Below are 20860 nucleotides of genomic sequence, written 5' to 3'. Positions count from 1 at the left end.
TTTCGCTTGGTCCCACTTAGATATGACAGGAATTCCGCCAGAAATAACCTCCCACCGACTGAGTGTCGACCCCAGGTTTAAACCGGTGAAGCAGAAAAGAAGACCCTAGTCCGAGATAAAACACGTATTCATCGAGGATGAGGTAACGAAACTTCTTAAAATAGGGTCCATTAGAGAGGTAAAGTACCCCGAAATCCCGAATGGCTGGCCAACGTAGTAGTGGTACCCAAAAAGGGAAATAAGCTAAGAATATGCGTAGATTATAAAGACTTAAATAAGGCGTGTCCCAAGGATTAGTTCCCATTGCCTAACATCGATCGTCTGATTGATGCTACGGCCGGCCACGAGACCCTCACCTTTCTTGATGCCTACTCGGGGTATAATCAAATTCAGATGAGCCCCAAGGATAGGGAGAAGACTTCGTTCATCACGAAGTACGGTACCTACTGTTACAATGTAATGCCCTTCGGACTAAATAACACAGGGGCTACGTACCAGCGTCTAGTTAATAAAATGTTCGAGCATCAAGTAGGAAAATCCATGGAAGTTTATATTGATGATATGCTAGTTAAGTCCCTGCACGCAGAGGACCATTTGACTCATTTGCAGGAAACATTCGACATCCTCAAAAGTTACAACATGAAGCTCAACCCTGAGAAATGTGCCTTCGGAGTGGGTTCGGGCAAATTCTTGGGCTTCATGGTATCAAACAGGGGGATCGAGATTAACCCCGATAAAATCAAGGCCATCGAAGAAATCACGGTGGTAAATAATGTAAAGGCCGTGCAATGGCTGACAGGGCGAATAGCGGCTCTAGGCAGATTCATATCAAGGTCATCCGATAGGAGCCATCATTTCTTCTCTTCACTCAAAAGGAAAACCAACTTCGAATGGACTCCAGAATGCAAACACGCCCTAGAGGAGTTAAAACGATATCTGACCAGCCCACCTCTGCTCCACACGCCAAAAGAGGATGAAACATTGTATCTATACTTGGCCGTTTCCGAAATAGCGGTAAGCGGCGTGCTAGTCCGAGAAGAGCAAGGTACACAATTCCCTGTTTATTATGTAAGCCGGACCCTAGGGGATGCCGAAACTAGGTATCCACACCTAGAAAAATTAGCTCTTGCGTTAATAAGCGCATTGCAAAAATTGAAACCTTATTTTCAATGCCACCATATTTGCGTTCTAACGACATACCCCCTCTGGAGCATATTGCACAAACCCGAACTATCGGGTCGATTGGCCAAATGGGCCATCAAACTTGGGGAGTATGATCGAGTATCAACCTCGAACGGCCATCAAGTCACAGATTCTGGCGAACTTCGTGACCGATTTCTCGCCCTCCCTCGTGCCCGAGGTAGAGAAGGAACTTTTACTAAAATCAGGCACGTCTTCCGGGGTATGGACCATGTTCACTGACGGCGCCACAAACGTGAGAGGATCCGTACTCGGTATAGTCCTAAAGCCACCTACGGGCGGCGTGATCAGACAATCTATAAAAACTGCAAAATTGACTAACAATGAAGCCGAGTACGAGGCTAGGATTGCATGTTTAGAATTGGCCAAAAGCCTGGGAGCCGAGACCATCGAAGCAAAATACGATTCACTCCTGGTAGTAAACCAGGTGAATGGGAGCTAGGAGGTCCGAGAAGACAGGATGTAGAGGTATTTGGACAAAATCCAAGTCGCATTACGTCGCTTCAAAGAATGGACCTTAGTCCATGTACCTCGAGAGCAGAATAGCAAGGCCGATGCCCTCGCAAACCTAGGATCATCTGTTGAAGAAGATGACCTACTCCCCCAGGCTGTTATTCAGCTATCTAAATCAGTGGTCGAGGAAGGTCATGCTGAGATTAATTCCACCAACCTAACAAGGGACTGGAGAAATAAATATATTGATTATCTGAAAGACGGAAAATTGCCTGCGGATCCAAAGGAATCGAGGGCCCTGTGAACCAAATCAGCCTGGTTCTCGCTTGATGAAAACAAGACTCTGTATAGAAGAACTTTCGATGGCCCCCTAGCAGTATGTCTGGGACCAGGGGATACAAATTATGTACTCCGAGAAATTCACGAGGGTACTTGCGGAAACCACTCCGGCGCCGATTCCTTGGTCCAAAAGGTAATCAGGCAGGCTACTACTGGGACAACATGGAAAACGACACTAAGGAATTCGTCCGAAAATGCGATAAATGCCAGAGATTTGCCCCTATGATTCACCAACCCGGCGAACAACTACATTCGATCTTATCACCATGGCCATTCATGAAATGGGGAATGGACATTGTCGGGCCTTTGCCGACGGCACCAGGTAAAGCTAAGTTCATTTTATTTATGACTGACTATTTCTCAAAATGGGTGGAAGCGCAGGCCTTCGAGAAGATAAGAGAAAAAAAAAGTCATTAACTTCATCTGGGACCACATTATGTGCCGATTCGAGATTCCTTCCGAGATAACATGCGATAACGGGAGGCAGTTCATCGTAAGCAAGGTAACACAATTCCTTGAGGATCACAAAATCAAGAGAATCCTATCGACGCCTTACCACCCATGTGCGAACGGCCAGGCCGAGTCCATAAATAAAACCATCATCCAAAACTTAAAAAAAAGCTGGAAAGCGCCAAGGGAAAGTGGAGAGAAATGTTGCCCGAAGTGCTATGGGCATACCGAACAACTTCAAAATCAAGCACAGGGGAAACACCTTTCTCTCTAGTGTACGACACCGAGGCTTTGATACCAGTAGAGGTCGGGGAGCTGAGCGCCAGATTTTAACACACTACCGAAAGCTCGAACAACGAGGCTATGACAACGGCCCTAGAACTATTAGATGAAAAATGAGAAGCCTCGCTGGTCCGGATGGCTGCCCAAAACCAAAGGATCGAAAGATATTATAACAGGAGAACAAACCTCCGACATTTCGGAGTTGGGGACTTGGTCCTAAGGAAAGTCACCCTTAACACCCGAAGCCCTAATGAAGGAAAGCTAGGCCAAAATTGGGAGGGACCGTACCGTGTCCTCGGAGTAATCGGCAGAGGGTCTTACAAGCTCGATACCATGGAGGGCGAACCGCTTCTAAGCAACTGGAACATATCAATGCTAAAACGATATTTATGCTAGGGTGTCCGATTGAAAATCCAGAAACACCCTCGAGCACGCGTTGCACTCTTTACCTTCGACCTGATTTTGTCCCTAGAAGGGTTTTACCGGCAAGGTTTTTAACGAGGCACTGTCTATATGTTACCTAAGAAGACTCAACAAGTATTCAGGGTTTCTTTTGCAATCAACCTCGAATACTGGGGGGCATCCCCCCGGAAGGTCACCTACTCGGGAAAGCCAAGGTACCCCAATTGGACCCTCGATAGGAAAAGTAATGTATCGGGCCAAATGGTCGAACGAACCGTGCCCGTATAGAGCAACCAAGTCCTTAACAGCAAAACATGTATACTTGTACCAGGTAATCGAAGAATACTTTTCATCAAATCATTTCACGCTTTAAAAGAAGCTCGACGTTTTAGCAAAAAGGACTCCTCTGTCAAAAATGTCCTGAACATTCGGGGACTGGCGTCAACAATTCAACACCTAAACAACCCCCGGGTCGGAACTCCAAACTCGTAAGCCCTCAACGAGGCAACATCAAAATCATAAAACGTCTCCAAAGCCGAAAGTGTCCCGAACACTCGGAGAATGGCGTCAAAATCTCAAAAATCGCATGACCTCAGGGTTGGAATCTCCGAAATTGTAAGCCCTCAAGGAGGCAATACCAAGTTTACGAGTAACGGCTCCCGAGCCAAGGTACCCTCGATGACTCGGGGACTGTCGCTAATCACCATTCATTAAAAAACTGAGGCCATAAGACCCCAAGTGGGCAGGCTCGGTCTCGTAAGACCTACATAAGGCAACAACAGGATCGGTAAGACCTCAAGCAAGGCATGAACCACACTTGTACCAAGTATCTAAAAATTGTAAGACCTCAAAGGCATGAAAATTTTGTAAGACCTTACTAAAGGCATAAAACCGATCTCAAAGTTAAGGCTATATATCGAACTTGTAAGACCCCCAAAAGGCATACCCTCGATATAGACGCCGAAACAACTTCACTCGGGACTAAAAACTGGCTCCGGCCAAGCATAAATGACTACAGTCACAAGGCTGTATCAGCCAAACTAACGCAACTAGGGGACGCCCGACCGTCGCTACAAAATCACAGGCCTTCAAATACTTCGAATCTACTTCAAAAAGAACCGGTTAAACAGGCTACCCCTAACATAGGCAAAAGAGCTTTGACCACGTCAGCTCTAGATTACAGGCTTTGAGATACTCAGCCTCCGAGCCAAACCTCCCGAGGTGCTCGACCATTGCCACATAACGACTCGTAATCAAGGTTTTTGTCGAACCGTCGAAGAGTCAGGCAAAATTTATTTCAAAACAGTTCTTAACGAGGGAAAAACAAAGCCTATAAAAGGTCGCTTCGACCCAAGGCGTAAGAGCCATTATCGCCAGCCCACATGAAAGGTCGCTTCGACCCAAGGCGTAAGAGCCATTGTCGCCAGCCCACACAAATCCAAAAACTTGAGGGTCAAACGAGCTCGAGTCGGAACCCGACTCGGAGGCTGAACCCAAAATAGTTAACTAAATATGCCTAAGAGCAAGGCGTAAGCCATTGCCGCCAGCCCACATAAAAGGTCGCTTCGACCCAAGGCGTAAGAGCCATTGTCGCCAGCCCACACAAATCCAAAAACTTGAGGGTCGAATGAGCTCGAGTCGAAACCCGACTCGGAGACTGAACCCAAAATAGTTAACCAAATATGCCTAAAAGCAAGGCGTATGAGCCATTGTTGCCAGCCCACATAAAGGGTTGCGTCGACCCAGCGCGTAATAGCCTAAAGGCCAACTTGAAATTCTGAAACTTGAGGGTCAAATGAGCTCGAGTCGAAACCTGACTCGGAGACTGAGCCCAAACTAATAAAAATGCCTAAGAGCAAAAGCATTAGAGCTCAAATGCCAGCTTACACTAAATGGGCATACCGACCCAATGCATACGAGTCATTGTCACCAGCGCTAGAATCAAAGGTCGTGCCGAATGCACAAAAACCAGGTCTCACCCAAGAGACTCTCAGGGACTGATCTTCGACCGTTACGAGTCGCACGACAATAGCAAAACCCGAGGGTTTAACCAAGACCTGGGACCTCGGGTCGAAAGTCAAAAGACATCACATAGTATTTCCGAAAAACAAAAGGGAAAAGAAGGGATAGGAAGCAAAAAGCCTTTTTATGGCCCACAGGGGGATGTTTATAAGTCCCGAAAAAGCCCTTACAAGGAAAGAACCAAACAGAACCCTAATATGTCATCAAGCTTGCATCTACGATGGCTCCACCAAAGGTTGCACCCTAACGACTCCGGCTCCGCCTTCATTTTTATCACCTCCTAAGCCACTGCTCGGCGCACCTCCACAAGCAAGCAAGGCAGCATTCTTCTTCTCTAGGGTCTTCACCCTCCCGAGCTCGGCAGGCAAGATGATATCTCCCGCATGTATATCCCCAAGAGTCTGCCTCCGAGATCCCAATTGAGCACGCTCCACAGCTCGAGTCAATTTCACCTCGGCCTCCTCAGGCGTCATCCCGGCTTGAGCGCTTGTCGCAATGGCATCCTCTCTATGCAAAGATATGAGCGCCTCGGCTTCAGTCTTGATCCCGGATAATGTAGCTACTAACTCAAAATGGAGACCTCTATACTTGTCGCTATCCTCCCTCGCGTCACTAAGCTGACGCCCAACTAAGGCCACCTTTTCCTGGAGGGCATACCTCTCAGAAGTTATCTCTCTCACACGCCGTTTGAGTTCGGAGACTTCAGAGTCTTTGGACCGGAGTTCCTCCCTCAGCAGGGCACCTTCCTTTTCAAACTGCACGAATCAGATCCAAGATGTTAAAATACTGGGATCTGGCAAACATTCAGGTAATGGCAAACGGGGATTAGGTAACCTGTTCATTAAGGTGAGCCTTCTCGCGCTCATGACAGGTCACCTCAGCCTGATACCGGGTGAAAGCCTGACTGTAAAGCACCTTGGCCTGAAGCCACGGAAAAAGACAAGTTAAGAAGACAAAGGCCAAAGAGACAGGCAGGATTTACAAAAATTACCTGCTCGCAAAGCCTGCTCATCTCACCAAAGACGAGTGAAGCATCGACCTCAGGGATTCCCTCGGGAACGGTTGGAAGCCTTTCGAGCGCATCTCCGCCTTTGATAGGCATCCCCACATCGGAAGATTCTTCACGCGGGACATCTTGCACCCCCATAGGAGGTAGGGTCGTTCCCTGAGGGGAATCGATCACGACCACGACACTAGCAGGGTCAATCAGGACCATCCCTTGTCCATTCAGGGCCCCAGAACTAGGCTCCTTTGAACCACCTACCGAAGGCATCCCAGCCCGAGGGGAACTCTGGCCACCAGCCATCTCGGGGGCAGCACCCGATACTCCCTCAGTTGTCTCTCTACTCCGAAGTTGGACTGCAACGATGTCATACTCCGGCTCGGAAGCCACCATCTCTACGGCCCGAGGATCGGCTGGGTTTATCCCTTCCTGGGGAGCTGTCAAGAAGCTATTTTCCCCCTCACCTTCAACTCGAGGATTTCCCGTTGTTTTTCGGAGTTAGGGCTGCTAGGTCGGCTTTAGTTTCTTCCGCCTTAATCATCTTGGATTCCGAAGGTCCAGTCGACGGATCCCTCTATCTTTTCTTCCCTTCATCGGGTACCAAAGCATCCTCCACACCAGGCAATGCTCCCTTTATCAAAGGGACTTCCCCCAGACCTACATAAATGCAAGAGGTAAGCACAGGGAACAGAGCGCTGCCAGTGGCAATTTAGGTAGTAAAGTGTGACTACAACAGGGGTAAAGGCTCACCATGATCCTTAGCTTCTGATGTTATAAACGTCAATACCACACAAGGGGGGGGGGGTGATTTGTGTGGTACCTAATTTTTGCGTTAGAAGAACCTTGTTCTTCTAAGTGTTCTAACTACAGCAATTTGCGGAATAATAAATACTGAAAGTAAAGTGCACAGAGATTTTTACGTGGAAAACACCTGGCTCAAAAGGTGAAAAAAAACCACGACCTACTACTCAGTAGGATTTTCCCAAACTCCACTAAAATCACTGAGCCAAAAACTGCATTTACAGAACTCTTTGTAAACCTAAGGATTAACTCTAATCCCAGTGTAGCACACAGCCTCAACTGTTGCGACACTTTCAAGTTAACTCTAACTTGAATACTCAATATACCTATTACAATTGCTTCTAGATAAAGCTGAAAGGTACAATATGAAAACCTACTACAATTGAACTAAACTTAGAATAAACACAATGATGAAACTGGTTCTTCTATCTTAGTCTCGCATATGTTGCTTGCAAATCAGACTTGATCTTTTTGCTCTCAAATATGCTTAACTTCTGCTTATGTGCAACTCCCTGTAAAAGAGAACAATCGTTATATTTATGAGTTAGTAATCAGAGTTTGATAAGAACTCGAATTGTGGATCCTTTGACAATTCGAGTCCAAGAACAACTCTAACTCCTAATCCATATTCTTGGTCCGGATATAATTCTCTTTTCATAAGGAGACTTCAACTCCTTATCCTATATGCAATCTTTTCGATCAATTCAGAAGATATTGTTGCTGATCCTTGAGACTTATCTTCTTCACGCGTATATCACATGTGTAAGTATATCGACACTGTGTCTCACATGATGGACCTGGTTCATGACTGAGTTCATTTTGTCAATCTTTAAAACTTCATCTGAACTTGGGCCAACAGCTTCCCACCGAGCTTGGGACAAATCACGCTATACTCGCTCAGCATACGGGCAAATCGAGTCCAGACGGCGACCCAGCTCGGGAGGTCCGTGACCGCACCGAGATAAATTGTTGCAGCTGCATTAGTAAGAGAAACTAAGTGTCCGGAAGAACGTAGTCAAAGAAAAGCGAGGGAATGCTAGATAACGTGTCTACTTACCTTCCATATTCCACCTCTCGGGGAACAACATCCTTTCCGCCGGGATCAGGTCAGAAGTCCTTACTCGGACAAAGCGGCTTATCCATCCCCTATTCCCAAGCTCCTCGGTACAAGCAAAGAGGGCCTCCGGGGCTCGACAGCGGAGCTTGACTAAACCCCTGCGGAAGAGACGAGGGATGTACATCCTGATAAGATGATCGAGGGTGAAGGACATCTCCTCAATCATGTTCACATAGTACCTGATCATATAAACAACACGCCAGAATGAAGAATGGATTTGACCAAGGGTCACTTGATAGCGTTGGCAGAAGTCGAGGATCACGGGATCAATCGGGGGCGAGGATGGCCCCACCGGCCCTAGGGTAAACGGGTAAGTATACACACTGAGAAAATTGGCTTTGTATGTCGTTATATCCTCCTCCCAAGTAGGGATCTCCACAAGCACCATGTCCCCCCAGCGACAATCGGTTCTCACTCTTCCGACGTTTGTTATCGAGCTAATATACTGAGATACAGGCTCACGACGCCCCGGCTTCAAAGAAGGCCTCTCGACCTTAAAATCGGAAGCCATCGCGAAAATCCCTGGAACGCATTCCTCAGCACGGGGAGGCATTGCCGCTTCGCCTTGAGATAGAAGCGAAGAGGATGAGGTCACATTCTCCTGAGAAGCAGAGGCGGATGTTTTCGCCATTCCTATAAAATTCCGGGAGAGAAAGGGAAGTTGCGTTCCTAAGAAAGAACAAAAGTAAAGGCAGAAGGAACCTTTTTGGGGGTTGGGTAATGCGGTGAGTTGTAAAGAACGAGAAGGGGAGTATTTATAGAAGCCCCGCATGCGCGTTGAAAGAGGACAAGGGATAACTAACTGCCATAATCAATGCGAAGGCCTTCAAGGGTTGCGTGTGCGTCGTCTTTTGACACCTTGTGACTGATGTCGTTAGAAAAGTATCAGAGGGGCAAGAATTCAAGGCCGTTTCTTATCACTTTCACTCTAAGAAATGCGGAGACTATCTGTGCACGGTAAAATCGGAAGGTCCAATTTCCCGTCGTTATGATGCCCCATAGACATACTTCACATGGCCCACTACAACAAAAAGGGGCTTTAGCGGCAATTGAAAAGGTCATTGACGGCAATAAAAATTGCCGCTATACCATTTACCGGCCATTGATGTTTAGCCGCTGATATTGGGGTCGGCAAAGCCTTTAGCGGCGTTTCTCACAAAAGCTGGTAAAGGTCTGACTTATTGCCGCTAAATATGATTTGCTTTAACGATAATTGTTTGCGGCAATTATAATGACTGCTAAATCCAATCTAAAAACGACTACTAATGCTCTTTTTACGTCCATTTTTATAGCCGCTAAATTCAAAACATTTGTCCCTATAGGTCCATAGCTTTAGCGGTAATTGTTTTATTGGAAATTAGAATAGCTATAATATTCCTTCTGAAAACGAATTAGTATGCCCTTTTAGCATCCATTTTAATGGCTAGTAAATTGAATTAAATTGCCGCTAAAAATCATTTTTAACAGCAATTATAATGGCTACAATATCCCCTGTGAAAACATCATAATTTGCCCTTTTAGCGTCTATTTTTGTAGCCAGTATATTCTGTTAAATTATCACTAAGTCACAAGCTATAACGACAATAGTTTAGCCACCATTAATAATAGCTACTATATTCATTCAAAAAATGATCCAAATAATAAAACATAATAATATTGATTCATAAGAACATAATGTATCTTATTAAATCTTAACAAACAAAAGAAAGTACTAATCCAAAATAGTAATATCATGGTAACTTAAAAAATAAACTTATATTATTTGAAGCAAATAGCTATTATCATTATATAACTAATCCTAACAAATAATAGTCTTCAAATAATTTCTGCAATGCTTCATCATTTAGAAATCTTCCACCGGCTAAATTATCGATCATCAGACTGTATGACCTGAAATTACAAAATAACTATGTCAATAGATGAACTATAATAGTCTTCAACTGGGATGTTTATCGAGCAAACATTGCCCCAAGCTAAAGTTGTTTTATTGTAGAATGACAGTTCCATTTTTTCTATAGAATAAGACATAACAAATCCGACCGAAACAAATCAAACTGCAATAGTGTAGATAAGAAGTAAATCAGAGGAATTTGCAAGATATCAAGCAAATCAGAAAAAGATTTAAGCTTTCAAAAGTGTGCAAGATCTCCAGGGCAATAAGGGTGAAAACCACTCCAACTAGTTTCTCATGTATTATCCAGAAAGTTACGCCACGATAAAATGACTAAGATTTTTGTGATAATCAGTCTTGTCCTAAATCAATTACTTATACCTGCACTACTAACAAACATTACAAGGAAACTCTTGCTTTATCATGGACAAGGGAAGTGCATATTATATTGCTCTAACACTATGTTTAAACAACAGGGAAACAAGTTTTCATTCCTAGATTCTACTTCTTTTTGCTTTGGTATTTCATCAGTTCATAGGATGAACAGTAGATTATGGTCATACGGCAACCCAGACAGGACCACTATCACTACTTTCAGCCCATGCTAAGCAACAAAAATTAATTTTGATAATCCACATGTTGTAGCTAAAGGATCAGATGTTTGTAAGCTATTCCCATAATAGCTGGTTCTAGTGCTTCTACAGGCCCTGTTGAAGCTACTATAGTTAGGGGTTCTCAGGTTTTGAAGAATGCAACAGTACCTGTGGTTGATCGAAATTTAACTAGGACTTCTGTTGCTTAGCATGGGCAGTTGATCATGGACAAGGGAAGTGCATATTATATTGCACTAAGGGAAGTCCCCCTAACTCTTGCTACTGTAGTTAGGGGTTCTTAGCTGGATAGCTGATCACTAAGGAACATGAACAATCTAAGATACAACTATCAACATATGGGAAAGAGAAAAGATGGTACTATCAACATATGCAGCTGGACAACAGGTACTTGATGCTCCGACTCCTAATGGGAATCGAGCTCAATCATCTACTGAACAAGCTGCTGATTTGAAGGATCCTAAGGCAACAAATGGTACAGTTGGTGCATGTACATGATCAACCAGCTGCTGTACCTGCTGAATTGTTTGAAAAAACAGCACGCTCTAAAACTACAGCTTTGAATAGGGTTTCTCAGGTTTGCGATGGGGAAAAGCAGGTCTCTAAAGACCCTACTGTTGATCATGTTTCAGATCAAGGATGTACTCAAGTTTGTCGAGGTAATGAAGTTGTGCAGCAACTTAATAATGGACAGGGGCAGATTAACATTGTGACTGATGCAACTGTTGTACGTGCTGAACTAGCTGAAAAACCAGCAGGCTTTAAATCTATTGTTGTGCTTGATGAGAGGCAATAACTTGAATGTGTTGATGTTTTGGATAGTGTAGCTGCTACAGGTGATAAGACAATGCTTGAACAAGCTGAGAACTATCCAAATAGTCCATCTGATCAGGCCAATGCTGAGCTTAATCTAGGGTGCGATGTCGCTAGTGAAGTGCAAAATACACTGTTTTCTAATAAAGCAGGTACACAAGAAAGTCTGGTGAACATATGACTGTAAGGATGGATGGGAATCGCTTGCTATGGTTGCACTGATGGAGAGAGAAGAAGAGGAGATCTGCAACACAGAATCAACAGAACTACTGAGCGTGCAAAGGTTTGAGGAAGTGGCTAGATCAATATGTCCTGAAAGAGAAACTACTCCCTTTTCTTCTCCTATTTCTGTTACAAACAAACTACAAGATGTAGTAGTACATGAGGAACCCACACCACTGATGTTAATTCACTAAGTTAACTTGGCCAAATACTGTTATGACAGATTTTGCTGCAAACGTCGGAACAGAATAACGAGAGGAAAATAGGAAGCATCTTCGGATAACAAAATTTACTAACTAGTCCCAAATTAAGTAATTGCAATTGATATATAGTTATCGTTAATGTCAGATTGTCAAGTGTACAGAAATTAAACTCGGACAACAAAATGACGTGCGCGTATATATCATCAAGGGGATGCACAGTTGTTGTAGTAATAGCACTCGACTTTCCATTATCTTACTGCCTATTATCCCTTAATTTTACCTTTTCTACAGCTGTTGCTTTTTATTCTTCTTCTTTCTGTGTTTCCTTAAGGGCCAAGCACTACAATATGGCCAAAGAAAAATTAGCTTTAGTTGAAATGGTGGTGTTCCTTTTGATTTTGCATCAACAGTATGTACTGTGAACGCCACCAATTACAAGGGAGAAGAAGAAGCTGACAGACTAATATCTTTGCCAGGTCAACCGAAGGCAGAAAAGCTTTCAGTTAGCTTTTCTGATATAAAAGGGCATAAGTGCTCAAAATATCTTGGATTTACATAAAAAGGAGATTGAAGCATCTATATGATGCAATCATATCACGCATAAATTCACTACCTAGCTAATATATGATGCTTTTAACCCGACGCTAACATGCTTTTATATTCTTCAAAACCTGATGCTTTTATATTTCAGTTAGCTTCACGGGTGAAAAGTATCTTTAGTACACCAAATGATAAATAGTGTTTCAATACATACAGTGAAGCTTATAAGACCTCCGAAATAATAATTAGTCCCATTGCCCACTGAAACAGAGGAAGAAGTTAACAGTAATCTTTTGTGTTTAATAGTTGCTCATATTTCAACCTAAAAATAGTGGTCAGGTGTAGTAGTCCATTTTCCTACTGTATAAAACCAATCCAGGATAAGTAGTGTTTTAGAAACATGGAGAGTGAACGAAAATATTTCACCTTTAGTTCAGAAATATTCTGGATGGTGTTTCAAACAGTAAAAAACTCAAACAATAGTGCACTGAAGGATAAAGATGAGTAGTACCGTGATAAGGTAAAGTATTTTCAGCAACACTGCGTATCCTTGATGTTTGTGGTACTCGTTCATGGCCGTAGTTGGCGTCAGGGACCTGATAAATATTCACACATTAGATAAAAAGGATAAAGATGAAGAAGCAAAGAATGCTTCAACATATTGAAGTTGCCCAATGTGATTGCAGCAATTTCCTCTAACAGTTAGATGTGGTTAGTCCAATAAGTAAGTTTTCTCGAAGACTTTGTGTCATATCTTATCCAGCTTGAGGTTATAATCTGAAGTGTAACCTGGATGATCACCAACAAAACATATTATAAAGCAGATGATATGATGTGTATAATCTGGCAACAGAAGCCCATTAGTAAATGGAACAGCAATAGACTAGAAGGATCCAGAAGGCGAGTAACATTGGATATTCGATGTCTTATCTTCTTCGACGCACATAAAGATGGATTCATGAATCCTTTGATGAACTTTAGACAGGTATTGCATGTTCTTACTGCTAAGGCCTGTTGGGAAATGCAATAATTTACCTTGTTTTGGTAAATAGTGAAAATCTTTTGCAGGGGTTCAAGGGTAGCAACGTGGTGGACCTAAGTTGTCAGTCAATTTTATTAGTTAACGACCGAGAGAGCAAATGAGTCTATGCTGTAACTTCTGCACCATATAACATTCATGTACTAGATGTGCTAATAGCTTAAGCAGATCACTGTTTCATCTCATTGACAGGAACAAGATAATGAAATATATGAAAACAGCCAATTCTTATACTTACGCAAAACTGATATGGAATTCCTGATGTTAATCGAATTACAAAAGTTTACAACAGTGCACTTCAGTTCTTCATTTACTGATGCATAAAGACCTTCCCCTAATATTAGAGAAAACTAAAAGCTACAACTCACTTTATTCCAACAATCTTTACATTTTAAGAGCTTATTTCATACTGAAGTCACCAAACTCATAACAAACAGACTACCCCTGCCTCTCCACAGCCATAACAACTTTTCTTTCCCCTCCCAAATACTCTAAAATAAAGTAAATTTGCATTGAAGATATAATAAATACAAGCAAACAACAATTTAATTTTTTTTGCTAGTTACATTATATAAAAAAGTACAAAATAAAAGTTACAGAAAATTCCAGTTGCTAATTACACAATAAAAACTAGTTAGATTAACCAAAGTTTTCACACAATTAAGATTTGAAAACAACCCCAGAAAAAAGTGTTACCTGATTCATCATCATTATGTTGAGCCTCAGTGCCACTAGCAGAACTATTCAACTCATTAGATTGCTCATCGTGTGCTTGATATTCAGAGAAGTTTCGACTATCCATTAACTGTTCAATATAAGGTTGGACTGCAGAGTAATTTTGACCATCCATCAATTGCTCAATATAAGGTTCGCACATCTTCATCATCATCTTGTTCAATTATCAGTCGCTTGCGACCTCTAGTTTGCATAGTACCTTCTCTAAAATAAAGAAATTATCTAGTTGTATTAAGTTATACTAGTACCAGAATATATATATATATATATATATATATATATATATATATATATATATATATATATATATATATATATCATACTCGGGCAAAAAGTTTGAACATGGTTGAATTCATATCTTGACTACTGGCATTCAACTAAAACATCAATATGCATCAACTGACACTTAAAAAATTTCTGAAAAATCACAAAAATAACAGTGCCTTGAAAACAGAGGAACCAATTCAAAAACAAGAGAGTAACAGAGGAGGAATAAATTCAATCAATCGACTATCAATCAAACAACAACTAGATATCACAAACGACTTAGTAAACACAGAAAAAACTATACTTTCACTAATCCCAAAAGGTCGTAGTTGGATATCAAAAATTAAAAATCAAAAATGGAACCTGGTAAGCAAAAACTTTTGCCGATTAAGAGCAGAAATTGAAGGAGACGAAGGCTTTCTGCAATAATTCTTGAAACCTACACGAAACAGAATTTGAAGACGAATGAGAGGGAGAAGATTGACAGAGAAGACTGATAATAATCGAGCAGCATCAGCCCAAAATTATATATAACTCGATCGAGAACGATCTAGGATGGCCGGAGATCGTGGCAGGGCGGAGGCTTTTGCAGCGATGCTGTTAACGCGCAGGTTTTCCGTCGTTCTGTATCGTTCTAATTACAGGCGTCGTTCTTCTGTATCATTCTAATTACAGGATTTGGTTTTTCCTATTTTTTTTTAATTGTAGGGTTTTCTAATTGGAGGGAATGTAATTTATTGTCCCAAAAAATTGGAGGGAAAGTTAAAATAATAAAAAATATAATTCAATTAGGGATTTTTAGTGGCAATTATTTTTTATTATCGTTAAAAATATATCTTTTACTGGCTAATGGTCATGTGCCGCTAATATTTTAGCTTAAATAATTCATTAGTGGCAATTACATAATTGCCGCCAAAGACCTTTTTGTAGTAGTGGCCCGAGACTGGGGTCGAGGTTCACCCTCAAGGGCTGTCGATGCTTGACCTCGGGGTAATGCAGACCAACGGCTATATTGGAAAAGAGGGGAGTTCCCAAAGGGTGCAGATAGAGCCGGCAAAGTCTGGCAGGCTAGTCTAAGCCCGCGTCATGACGTCAACTAACTGTCCCATCTCCGTATCTTTGTAATAAATGCGTTTGTACTATGTTGAGATTCCCCCCTTCCTATATAAAGGGGGTCCTTGGCATATTGTAGGGCCATGTTGCTCCATACTAAATACATAAGAACATTCTCTCTGCTCTCTACACATTCTCTTGATATTATTGCTTCCATTTATTATCTTCATTATTGTTCATCATTTATTGCTTATCATTGGCCATGAAGTGCCTTCGTTGATTTTATTATAACTGTTAGTCGCTCTCCAACTGCCTTCAATAACTCCCAGCCGAGCATCGGAATCGACCTCGAGGCCCCCGAATCAACAAGCTCGAGGCCCCGATTGTTAACCTATCGGTTTGGTTATCACCTTATTCCTAAATCTTACCTCGTTTCTAACTCTCACACATAGCATCAACTGCTTAACAACTAGCATAAAAATAGATCACGTATTTTTAGAGTCCCATAATTAAATTTAATTGTTATTACCATTTTCACGATAAACAGTGTGGTATATTCACTACCACTAGCATGTTCATATTCTTCTAGGAATGAATATGTATTCATATCACATTCACATCATGGATGGACTATAGTCATCTATATGTGCTTTACGAAATTTCATGTCTAATCGATGACAAATATTAATTTCACAGAGTGAGGGATTATTTTGAGAATCCTTATTGTTCTCATTGCCACAATGATGACAATTATAATTTCGTATATTGCAACGTCCACATCCATTGATACTTCACGGTAATAATTTTGTCTTCTTTCAGCTTATTACGTACAAACTGCTACCACATTCTCTTAAACGAATGAGAATGAAGCAAATTCAATGGGACGAGTTTCGACTTCATGTGCTCACAATCATACATAAATTTGATCATGGCAAGACATAGATATTTTATCACTTCGGGTGGTTATAATTTCTTACAAACTCCAATAGAGTTATAATCAAAATTTATTGTCTTTGCTTGTATTTAAAATCAAATAAAAAAATTTCAAGTATTTAAAAGAGAAAAATAAAGTAAAATACTTACCTTAAATTCAGAATTTATTCCTGAAGGAAGTTCATGAAACAATTGAAAATCATTATGCTAAATATTATGTACGAGTTGAGAATCGTGCACGTATCCTAAAGTCAGGTGACCAAAGCAGATGCCTCTACTCAATTTATTAGAGTCTCGTGCTGATAACGTGTTATAAAACAATAAAAGAAGAGAGTATTGCAGTGAAAAGTAGAGAGAGAGAGAGAGTATTCTTATTGATTTAGAATGATTTACCATGGAATAAAATTTTCTATTTATAGGGAAAGAGTGACTTAGCCACAAAGTAACAAACCCTAAAATCTCTCTAAAAGATAGACATTCACCATAAATAAAATATTATTTATAACACCTATCAAGTTATAAACGGTTATTTAATCTATATCTATCTATCTATACTATATCAAAAGTACGAAGGCCTTTATGTACAAGTTGAGCATCGTGCACGTATCCTAAAGCCAGGTGACCAAAGTAGATGCCTCTACTCAATTGATTAGAGTCTCGTGCTGATAGCGTGTTATAAAACAATAAAAGAAGAGAGTATTGCATAAAAAAGTAGAGAGAGAGAGAGAGAATTCTTATTGATTTGGAATGATTTACCATAAAATAGAATCTCTCTATTTATAGGGAAAAAGTGACTTAGCCACAAAGTAACAAACCCTAAAATCTCTCTAAAAGATAGACATTCACCATAAATTAAATACTATTTATAACACCTATCAAGTTATAAACAGTTATTTAATCTATATCTATCTATCTATACTATATTAAAAGCACGAAGGCCTTTAGCGAAATGTTGTCCGCCTTTTTTACCCTTTAAAAATAAAGTCCGTTCAGGACAAAATAGTCATGTATTAGTTTTTTTAAACATTTGGAAATAGTTATTTAATAATTCTCTAATATTTAGGATTAGTCATTAATTGTTTTTCTACTTTTAGAACTTTGATTTTTCAAATTCCTTTTAGTTTTAGAAGTCCTTATTTCAATTCTCATTAAATATACGAGTACTAAATTTCAAGTATTTTCAATCTATATTAGGAAAGTTTCGACCACTTTATACTGTTTTTAGATTTAGGATTTTTTTAAAATGAAATTTTCCTTACTTTCAGCTCTTATTTAGTTTTAGGTTTAGGATGAAAAATGAAACTATATTAAGCAGTGAGGACTTCATATCAACAAAAGGGTATAAAATTCAAGCTATATAATTTTGGTTTTGGCATTTACAAAAATTATGTATTAAAATATAAATACACATTCTAAAAAGTCTATAATTAGATATAAATTATCTCGGTATTTACAATTCTTATACCTATTAACTAAACATCAAGTTGTAGAAATACTTTCGAAATGACACTTAACAATTGCACGTCAACTATACACATATTTAATAATATTTGTATAATTTTTAAAATTTTATATTTGTTGATATAGGTTACACGCAGAAAGCGCATACCCTAAAACTAGTTAAGTTAATTAGCGAAAGACTATAGACAAATGGGGCTTATCCAAACAGCGTATCCGCCAACGCACAAGCATTAATTATAGCCAACATTTTGACCAGTAATATAGAGGAGCCATCTAATTGTCTACGGGAAATTTACTATACTATAACTCTATAAGATGTCTTTGGTCAACTATGCAGTCAACAAAATTAAGTTAATTCTGCATATGCATGCTCCTTTCACTCTAGCTACTTTGATGTTTCTTCAGATGACAAAACTGAAGAAAAGTATTTCACCGAATTAAATCTATGAATCAGCTGACACCTAAAAAGTAAAAAATGAACAAGATCAATCAAGATTCGTTGAAGTACCAGCTTCTCACTCATATATCCAAAAGGTACTTACTTTATTTATGTACTATAAAGAAAAGAAGCTACACTTCTAGATAATTGAATGAAAAAATCAAAAAGAGAATTACTAATAATTTGATGATAGGCATTGAGTTAAAGCTAACAAAATAGTATAGTACTAGTACATATCTTTTCGTGACTCTACTACAGTATTTAATTCCTTATTCAAATTAAAACAAGGCCAGAAGCTGTATATCGATCATTGCATGTTTCTTCTATGCTCAGAGGTACTCAGGGGAACAAGGTTTAGTACTTTTAAGATTCATGCATTATTAATTTTCCTGGTTACCCTTTTTCTTGGAAAACAAGGCACCAATTAAAGGGATTAAAGGCTTCCTCTTCAATTTCTTCTTGAGCTGTGAAGGACTAGTCTCACATTCTTTCTTGACATCTTCTTCGTTGACAGCAATGACCTTAGTAAGCAGAGGGGGACTAGCAAACTTGACAGATCTCTTTTTCTGGAACTCGATCTCCTCCTCCTCCTCCTCCTCATCATCATCTTCCTCTCCGGTTTGTGTTTTGACTTCAACTTTTGACGATGGTTGCTCAATGAATTTTAGCTCTTCAATCTCTGGATCAATCATGATTAATGGTACTTTGTGTTGGGGTTCTCTTGTCTTCAATTGTTGTATCTCTCTTCTTGTCAGTTCCAGCTCTTCTTTAAGAGATTGAAGGCAATGGGCCATAAATGTTCCTTCTTCTTTAGCTTTCTGGAGGCTTTGTTTTGTCTCTTCAAGCTCAACTCTTACTGCTCCTCCAAATTTGGGTTGGTTTTGTCCACCACTTGCCTTTGTCTGCACCTGACGTTGATCATTGAGATACTGATAAATTTGTAGCGAGTAGTAGAACTTTGCTAGTCATGTAGCCAATTTTATAATACTCCATCGTCAGCTCCTCTTTGGCCATAGATTTTGGTTAATTTTTTCAAAAAAATAAATTGAAAACATCGTTTGTTTATGAAATATGATCAAGTTTTGAAAAATAAAAAAACAAAAATTTTCAAGTTCCTAAAAACTGGTTTAGGACATTTTTCGGGTAGAAAATTTTCTCTCTCACAAAACTTGCAACTTTTCTTCAAGTAAAATATATGTCCAAACACAACTTTCAACTTTCACAATTTATTTTTCAACACAACTTCAAAAATTCTTTTTTCAAATTTCAGTCAAATCTATAACCGAAGGCAAACTTAATTATTCCGGTAGCATGTGTGATGATATTCCATGCAAACACATTCAGAATTTTAGTGCCCCTACCATACGTGTTGTATATGGTTTAATTTCAGTCGGTTAGTATAATTCCATGTAATCAAATGGGCGCACTATCAGTTTGTAGTTTAATTTTTTATCATAACATAAGTAAGGGGTATTATCACTTTAGCCCACGCTAAAAACTATTTACGTCTCGTAGCCAGAAAAGTGTATAAACTTTGCATAATTTTTGTATATAAAATACACAATGTATATATATATAACAAATATATTCAAATTTTATACATTTTTTTTTTGGCGATTAATTTTACGGCAGTTATACAGTGTCATTTTTCCTATAAGTAACAGGTTAACTACTGCTTTACTAGGTTACCACTGACCAATGTACTATCACAGAATTTACGTATCATTTATAAGTGACTGACTGAAAATATGTGTCACAACTCACAATGCATAATACTCAAACTCAGCATTAAAATACTTGGGAATATATTGATAATGCATCATATAGAAATTAAGTCCATAATATGCATGATGGACTGTTAGTCGATTATATATGAGGCTTATTCAAGATCAAAGCCTTTCAACGATCAGAACTTGAGAAAGAGGTTAACACAGAAAAGCTATAAATGAAGGGAAAAAAACCTCTTTAAGCTGCTTAGCATGAATTTCTCCAGCCAACACCTTTTCCCCAAACAACATAACTGCTTCCTTCACCGACCGAAAAGGCTGCCGCATGTCAATCTCCACACGTCCCCGCACCACCACTCCTTCTAATTCCCTTTCCATTTTCCTTTTCAGAATGCAGAAATATAACTCAGCTTCTTCTTTTCTATTTGTGCAGTACTGGTAATTAATTAAAAGGAAACTAAAAACTCCTCAGCAACTGCATTAATGAAGTTGACGACGAAATTTTGTATTGTCATTTTGATTGTCAAATTTAGGTTTATATATGAGAGGACGAAGAAAGAGGTTGTTTGTTACAAATTGGTAGGATAATTCTAGGATTACCTAATAAAGAATGTCATGAAAATCATTTTAGGGAAGGAGCTAAGGGTGTTGGAGGTGGGGGAATTCATTTCTTCGCGTTCACTTCACTAGAAGATATATATTTGATTTGTTTGTTATTTGATGGTGATATTTACTGCTTATAATGGTCTGTTTGGTGGTTGCACCATCACATTTCAAATGCCTACTAAATCTTACAGCAATAAGAATTTCCCTAAACAAAGAGATAAGAATTAGAAAAAGAAAAAATAAATGTAGTT

At 39.8% G+C, this 20860-nt stretch overlaps 1 protein-coding gene across 2 annotated transcripts; it reads right to left on the bottom strand.

Annotated features, from left to right (window-relative positions):
- LOC109233505 (WEB family protein At2g17940-like) lies at positions 18360–20642 on the bottom strand. 2 transcript variants are annotated; one of them, XM_019399393.1, is made up of 2 exons: positions 20238–20642; positions 18360–19178 (listed from the first exon to the last, which is right to left on the bottom strand). In XM_019399393.1, the coding sequence occupies exons 1-2, from the start codon at positions 20379–20381 to the stop codon at positions 18657–18659; spliced, it is 666 nt and encodes a 221-aa protein (XP_019254938.1). In that variant the 5' UTR covers positions 20382–20642; the 3' UTR covers positions 18360–18656. The 2 variants fall into 2 exon arrangements, with proteins under 2 accessions (XP_019254938.1, XP_019254937.1); XM_019399392.1 differs by having other exon boundaries at positions 18360–19184; positions 20238–20639.

The sequence above is a fragment of the Nicotiana attenuata genome, chromosome 10, assembly GCF_001879085.1.
Source record: "Nicotiana attenuata strain UT chromosome 10, NIATTr2, whole genome shotgun sequence".
Classification (NCBI taxonomy): domain Eukaryota; kingdom Viridiplantae; phylum Streptophyta; class Magnoliopsida; order Solanales; family Solanaceae; genus Nicotiana; species Nicotiana attenuata.
Note: the sequence above shows the minus strand (reverse complement) of the source record. Positions and strands in the feature narration are given on the sequence as shown.

What these genes read in the sequence shown, in the direction of transcription:
- LOC109233505 (XM_019399392.1), bottom strand. Translation starts at nt 20,381, where the DNA reads ATGGAAAGGGAATTAGAAGGAGTGGTGGTGCGGGGACGTGTGGAGATT. An exon ending in ATGCTAAGCAGCTTAAAGAG is followed by an intron (nt 19,185 to 20,237) that starts GTTTTTTTCCCT and finishes GATCAACGTCAG; the next exon opens with GTGCAGACAAAGGCAAGTGG.